The sequence below is a fragment of the Cebus imitator genome, unplaced genomic scaffold (assembly GCF_001604975.1).
Source record: "Cebus imitator isolate Cc_AM_T3 unplaced genomic scaffold, Cebus_imitator-1.0 Scaffold457, whole genome shotgun sequence".
NCBI lineage: Eukaryota > Metazoa > Chordata > Mammalia > Primates > Cebidae > Cebus > Cebus imitator.
In genome coordinates, this window is record NW_016107772.1 from 55,560 (window position 1) to 62,715 (window position 7,156).

The window sequence follows — 7,156 nt, forward strand, 5'->3', positions numbered from 1 at the left end:
CTGCTGAGCCCCAGAAACACCTGGAACCCTGTGTGACAGAGGCTGAGCTCAGAATGCTTTGTGGTCTGGAAAGGGGTGTCAGACAGATGGGGAAATGTGCATGTGTGAAGGTAAATCTGAGTGCAAGTGAGTAGGTTTCTGAGTGTGTCAACTGTGGGTGTGAATGGTGTGTGTCTGGAGGCCCAGAATCAGACTGTCAAGCTAATCATTCACACTCCACACATCCAGCCCCTTTATACAAACTGGAAGACTGAGGCTGGGCAGGGGTGGTGGGGAAGGGGTCACATCCAGAGTTTGAAGGAGAGCCAGGTCCAGGCCCAGACAGGAGTGCCTGACCCCTGTCCTCCCTCCCATCCGTTGCTGCTGCACGTGTGTCTATGTCGAGAGCACGCTGCGTCCACCCTGCCTTGGTGCAGCTGGGAGCATGGCCGCCCCACATCCTGCACTTAGCTCACAGCCGGAGACTCAATGGACACACTAGATGGCAGGGGCTGTGAGCCAGGCAGGCAGAGTGCTCTGGGAGGAGCCCTAGGGAGGGGCCTAGGGAGGCCGGCCAGGGCAGGAGCCACCACGGGGCCACCATAGCAAGTCCCTAGTCATGAGGACTTGTGATCAGCAAAACAGCCAGTGGGGCTGAGCAATGAGCAGGGCAGATGCGGTCAGAGCCCTGTAGGGGCCAATGGCAAAGGCGCCGGAAGACTACGCTACATCAGGTGAGAAGCCATTGGAGACCTTTTGGCAGAAGCAAGACTCACCGCTCAGAATTCAGTGTTGGGGCTGTGCAGAGAGAAATGGAGGCCAGGGTGAAAGGATGGAGAGGTGGGAGCTGGGCCGCCGTAGGACTAGTTCTGGGGTAGACAGGTGGGAAGCCATAGGTTGGATTGAGAGAGTTGGGAAATCAGGAGCAGTCCCGCCTCTGGGCAGAATCACTGGCAAAGGTTTGGGAGGAGCGGGGTCTGTGTTGGCTACACCCAGACTCCAGGTGTGTGTGGCAGGAGGAACGGGATGCGGGGATCTACAAGGGAGAGAGGCCGCCCTCGGGCTGGAGAAAGGACCTGCGTCATCAGGGTACTGGTGGTGTTTGCAGCCCCAGGACTGAATGATCCTGAGAGAGGGAGGAGGGAGAAAGCCCAGCAGCCACAGAGCCCCTTCCAGGTTCTGTCCCTCAAAATCCACTGCTCACCGGCCACAGCCTCCTCCAGACTGGCCAGGCCCAGGGAAGGGGCAACTCAGGTGCTGGGCACGTGGTCTTGCCTGGTCTCTGCTAGGCCCTGGCCACTTCCAGAAGCTCCTTTTCTCAAATTTGGCCTTTTTTTTTTTTTTGGTCGAGGACCTGGGACCTTCCCCACCTATGGTTTCCTTGGTGGGTGATGCAGAAGGGGTGAGCAGGAGCGTGGGGGGTGAGAGGCACCCTGAAGGCTGCAAGACCTCAGCCCGAGTCCTGGTCTCCTCCTGGCTAACCCCCTCCCTAGGCCTCAGTTGCCTCCTCCATATCATGAGGGCAAGTGGAAGATCCCTCTTGGTCCCTGCCAGCTCCCAAAGTCTAGGATTAGTATTCCTGAGCCCTGGGCCACAGGCAGCCTCCCTCTTGGCAAAAGCCTCCCCTCCACTGACAGGCTAAGGAGCCAGCCCCGGCCCGTGTACCCGAGGCTGGCTTGGGATCTGAGCTCATCCTCCGTGTCCTCCTCAAGGGCCTGGACAGTACTGCCCTGACCACAGGGCTCCAGCCCTGTGCTGACTTCTTCTCCCCAGCAGTCCCAGCCTGGTTCTCGAGTGAAGGTGGCCGGGAGCCTGGCCACTTTCCTCAGCCTCCTGGACTGTGGCTCCACTTTACGTGAGTGGCTGTACTGGCTGTGGTGCCCAGGCCTCCTCTCCCGCATCTCCTCTCCTCAGATTTCATGAAGGAGGCCACACCTGGGTCCTGCCTTCCTCCCTGACCCTGTTCCTCTGTCTCCACTAGAGCATCCTCCCTTCCCCCAGCACAGATGACCCAGGAATGTCCCTGGCCCAGCCTGAATTTGCAGCCAGCTCCAGAGTGACACCTCCAGCAAACTCCTCTCCCCATGGTGGCTGCACAAAAGGCTGAGCAATGGTCCTGTCACCTTTGGCTTAGGCTCCTTCAGGAGCATCACTTCTGCTTGCCCTTTGACTTTCCAGAAGACCCAGGCTCGAGCCCCTTGTATTACTCCATTCTCACAAGGCTATACAGAAATACCTGAGACTGGGTGATTTATAAAGAAAAGAGGTTTAATTGGCTCACGGTTCCGCAGGCTGTACAGGAAGCATGGAGCATCTGCGTCTTGGGAGGCCTTTTACTCATGGCAGAAGGTAAGTGGAGCAGGTGTCCTACATGGCAGGGGCGGGACCAAGAGACTTGGGGGAGGTGCAACACACTTTCAAACAACCAGATCTCATGATAACTCACTATCATGAGGACAGCACCAAGGGGATGGTGCTAAACCATTAGAATCCACCCCCATGATCCGATCTTCTCCCACCAGGACCCACCTCCAGTACTGGGGATTAAAACTGAATCTGAAATGTGGGTGGGAACACAGATCCAAACCATATCAACCCCTCTGGGCCACAGCCGGGCTGCCTCCCCTCTACCTGGTTCTGCAGCCAGCTCTTCTGCGTTTCCTGCTCCCATCCCATCTCTGTGCACCACAGTCACTCCAGCTGTGGCCACCACATTCCTCTCCCTAGAGTCCCTTCTGCAAATCCTCAGAGAGCCCCTGCTCCTGGGCACCCTGATCAGTGGTGTGGCACGCACAGCTGGCTGCTCCTCTCATGTCCTCCATGCAGCCTAGCCTGGAAACAGCTGTGCGGTCTCTGCAGGCTCTGGGAGGTGTTTTCAGAAACCCACCTGGGTTCTCTGTTAGGAAATTCACATGGTCCATCCTCAAAGAGATGGAGGCCTCAGGCCCTCAAGGTTGTTCTGTGCCCTGGAGACAGTCCACTCATCTGGCCCTTCCTGGGAAAGGAGCCCATCTTCCTCTGCAGGGACCTGGGCTGCAATCTCCCTTCTCACTTTTCTTGGGGTACCCAGTGCTCTGGAGGCAAAGGCTGTTTCCTGACTCCATGACCCTGCCAGCCTTCCCCCAAAAAACCCATCCAGGCTCACTATTTCCTCCTCTAAGCCTTACTTCTTCCTCTCTAGGGCTTATTCCCTTGTCAGGGTAACAAAATGGGGTGTGTGTGTGAAAGGGGTGAGCTGGAAAAAAGGGGAGGCACTGCCAGCCCTCACCCAGAGAAGCCTGCTTGGGCCCAAGGCCACAAATGCACCCACCCACCTTGCTCTGTCAGGGCCCCTTGCTCTGTCAGGGCCTCTTGCTCTGTCCACCTGTAAATGTACCTGTTCCTCCATCTGGGAACCACAATTCACCAGCGTCCTGTCCCCACCCCCCTTACACTTCCATCGCTTTCCTATGCTGGACCTCAGGAGACTGTTTCCTGCCTGCAGTCCTGCCACTCCCCAGCCCCAACCCCACTCCTGTGCCCTACATCACCTACCCCCAAAGGGATCCCCTCTCATCCCCGAGCATCTCACCCTGGTCTCAGCTTCCCCAAGTGGAGACTGCACTGGCTTCAACAAAAACTGTCCTGTGTCTCCTATGCACCCCCAATACTAGAGTCAGCAGAGCTTGGGCCATCAGGCTTGCACAAGCCCCTCGGGGAGGGTAGAGCCCGGGACCACCCTCCAGGACCCGGTCTCCTTTGCTGTGTTCCCGCCAGCATTTCCCTGCTCACGGTAGACAGGGAGGGGTGCGCCCAGGAACTAAGAGCGAATCCCTTCCCCATCCTCTCACAGGAACTCCTTCGGGTGTCACAGCCTCACCCCCGCCCACCCTGTCCCACCCTGGAGCCCCCATTCGGCTTTGGGAGGACCTGCAGCAGCTACTTGTGCATCACAAAATGAGGCCCTGGGAACATCAGCAGCGACCGGGTGGGGGGAGCGGCGAGGCTGTGTCCCCGGAGACGCCCTGCCGTCGTCCTCCATTCTCCGGGTTGTGTCCAGGCCCCCAGAGGCACAACCAGACCCCATGGGTGCAGCTGGAGGGTGCCTCCCATCCGCCATCCCCTTTGGATGGGGCGGAAAACCCCCCAAGGAAGTCCTAGCGCAGTTCACGTTGCCCCAGCCGACCACGTGAGGGCGCGCCCTGTGTTAGTTTGGACAAATTAAAGCTCCTCTTGCGGGCAGGCCTGGATCCCCTCAGGCCGGGCCAGGGCTCGAGTGCCCGTGGCATTCTCTGGGCTGCCGGCCGCCAAGGTCCTGGCCGTGGGTCCTCCTCTGGGGCCCGCGCTATTGGCCTCCAAACGAGGTGCCCCCCTCCTCTCGCGCTCCCGCAGCCTAGGGTGCACCTCTCCGTTCGCCTTTGCTGAGCTCGTCCAGGACGCAAGCCGCCTCTCCACTGCGTTGGGAGCTCAGGCCCCGTCTGGGGCGCCCCGCTGCGGGCGCAGTGGCGCTGGAGAGGCGCGGTCCGAGCAGCTAGCGGCCAGAGAAGGGGCTCCAAGAAGCACAAGTTGGCGCTGGCCCCGGACCAGGCTGTTGTTGTTCTCAACGTGGTCCGCCATGAACCTATAAAAAGCCGAGGGAATCGCCCTCCTCACCAGAGCGCACCGCGCACGCTCAGCGAGCTCCAGAGGCGCCAGAGGAAGCAGCGGCGGCCGCGCGCGTTCGGCGGGATTCCTCTTCTCTCCAGCCCGGCCTAGGTCTGCGTCCCCAGCTCCAGCCGCCGGTTCGGACTCGGTCTCCGACCCCAACTCGGTCCCCTAACCCGGCCCCGGCTCCGGGCCCCCCACCCTCGCTCCGGCCCGGCCCGGCCCCTACCCCAGCCCTGCCGCCCGGCCCCAGGCCCGGCCGCGGCCGCTCCCGTCTGGAGCCGCCGCGCGCCCCCAGCCCCCCTGCACCCCCTCGGCCCCTCGCCTTCCTCTTCCCGGCGCGGCCTCCCGGCTTCCGCGCGCCGCCCGCCACCAACCCGCTTGCTACCATGTCTGTGGAGCTCGAGGAGGCCTTGCCGGTGACGACCGCCGAGGGGATGGCCAAGAAGGTGACCAAGGCTGGCGGCTCGGCGGCGCTCTCCCCATCTAAGAAAAGGAAGAACAGCAAGAAGAAGAACCAGCCGGGCAAGTACAGCCAGCTGGTGGTGGAGACCATTCGCAGGCTGGGCGAGCGCAACGGCTCGTCGCTGGCCAAGATCTACACCGAGGCCAAGAAGGTGCCCTGGTTTGACCAGCAGAACGGGCGCACTTACCTCAAGTACTCCATCAAGGCGCTGGTGCAGAACGACACGCTTCTGCAGGTGAAGGGCACTGGCGCCAACGGCTCATTCAAGCTCAACCGCAAGAAGCTGGAGGGCGGCGGAGAGCGGCGCGGAGCCCAGGCGGCCGCCACCGCCCCGGTGCCTGCCGCGCACAAAGCAAAGAAGGCGGCCCCGGGCGCGGCCGGCTCCCGGCGCAGCGCAGACAAGAAGCCCGCCAGGGGCCAGAAGCCGGAACAGCGCTCGCACAAGAAGGGCGCTACCACCAAGAAGGACAAAGGCGGCAAGGCTAAGAAGACGGCGGCCGCCGGGGGCAAGAAGGTGAAGAAGGCGGCCAAGCCCAGCGTCCCCAAAGTGCCCAAGGGCCGCAAGTGAGCGCGCCGGCCCGGTCCGCGTGGCCGGCGTGGGCTTTTTAGTGTTTTTGTTTTTCTACCCCAAGTGACGTAGATTTTGTAAGGCTTGCCCCGGCTGGGGCCGCGGGGCCTGTCTCAGCCGCAGGGAGGGGCCCCGAGTCCTCTTCGTCCCTCCCCTCCCCCAACGATGTAGCAGCGTTTTTCGTTGTTTGCTTTAGGTTTTTGAAACAGCCCTGGCGACGCCTCTATTGGCTCTCGGCCTTGGCAACGGCCGTCGTCATGGTTACCGGCCCCTAGGCGCCAATATCCGAGGCCGCGCCTGCCCACCCAGGCGGGGGCCGCTGGTTGGCCGGGCCCAGGCGCGCGGGTACGCGGCGGCCGCGCATCCCTTCCTGGCTTCCCAATCCTCTCTGCCTTTGGGTGCGCGACAAACAATCGCTCCGGGCTCAGGGCTGCGCGGCGCTTCCCTTCATTCCATGGGCCTTTTTTGGGCACAATAAAGCGTTTAAACCTTTCAACCTCTTGTTTAATGTGAGTGGAATATGGATGTGTGCCTCCCGCACGCAGGGTTGGATGGGGGGACCCCTCGGATCACAATACCCCAATCTGTTGATAGGGTTAAGCCTAGAGCCAGGGGCCTTAAGCAAGAGGGAAATTGCTGGCCTGTAACGAACTTAGGGTGACCTGGGGCAGGGAGGTAGACAAGTTCGGTCCCTTGGGAGGGATAGGCCTGTTTGCCCCCACACTGGTCCATCGGCCATTGGGGGGGGGCGCGGGAAGAGTGGGGACTAACAGGTTTTCATGGTTAATGGTCAGGGCCCTGCCGGGGAGCTCAGCTTGGCTTCCAACAAGGGAGTTATTACAAAGTCCCACCAAACTGGCCCTTTACAGAGCTTTGTTTTTCTGACTACAGTGAGAGGGTGAGATGTGACAGGGACAGGTATGGTGGCCAGAAACAATGGAGTTGCCAAGCATTCATCTCACGAGCACAACCCAAAGTGTCTCAGAAGGGTATTTGCCCTCTTTGAGCCTATTGGTTAATCTAGAGTACAGACGGAACCCAAAGGATTGCTGGAAAAATGAGGAGCAGAAGGATCCCCAGCACTGGGACACCCTGGTGTCCAGCATATGGAATAGTTGTCCGTCCAGTTGGGTAGTAGGCCAAGGTCTATTCTAACAAATGTCTCTAAGAATGGACAACTGCAAAACAGGCTTCTGGGGGCAGTGGAAAAATGGGGAAGGTTCTAAAACAGTGGGTACATAGTCTTCAGCGTGAGTGAGCCTGGGCTGGATTAAGTGAGAATGCAGGAGAGCTCGTTTTACCCCCTGTGTAAGATACTCCATAAACTACAGGTGGGGGCAGGGCCTCCTGGCAATAGACTGGAGGGGAGGGAGCATTGCTGGAGAGGAGCCACAGAGGTAGCCTGCTGCTACCCCTAATCTGGGCCTTGCAGACCTCTCTGCCACCTGGGTGAGTGGCCACTCCACTCCCTCTGCAAGTCTTCATAACCCCTTGGAGGCTCCCCGGCTGCCTCCTGCCTT

General features: G+C 60.3%; 1 protein-coding gene across 1 annotated transcript; it reads left to right on the plus strand.

Annotated features, from left to right (window-relative positions):
• The first annotated feature begins 2,840 nt into the window (after window positions 1-2,840).
• Window positions 2,841-6,132, plus strand: LOC108291505 (histone H1.10). The gene has a single exon (XM_017511926.2). It carries the CDS (start codon window positions 4,992-4,994, stop codon window positions 5,634-5,636), a length of 645 nt encoding a protein of 214 aa, XP_017367415.1. The 5' UTR covers window positions 2,841-4,991; the 3' UTR covers window positions 5,637-6,132.
• Window positions 6,133-7,156: the final 1,024 nt, after the last annotated feature.

Excerpts from the sequence above, each read along its gene's own strand:
- LOC108291505 (XM_017511926.2), top strand. The coding sequence starts at position 4,992 with ATGTCTGTGGAGCTCGAGGAGGCCTTGCCGGTGACGACCGCCGAGGGG.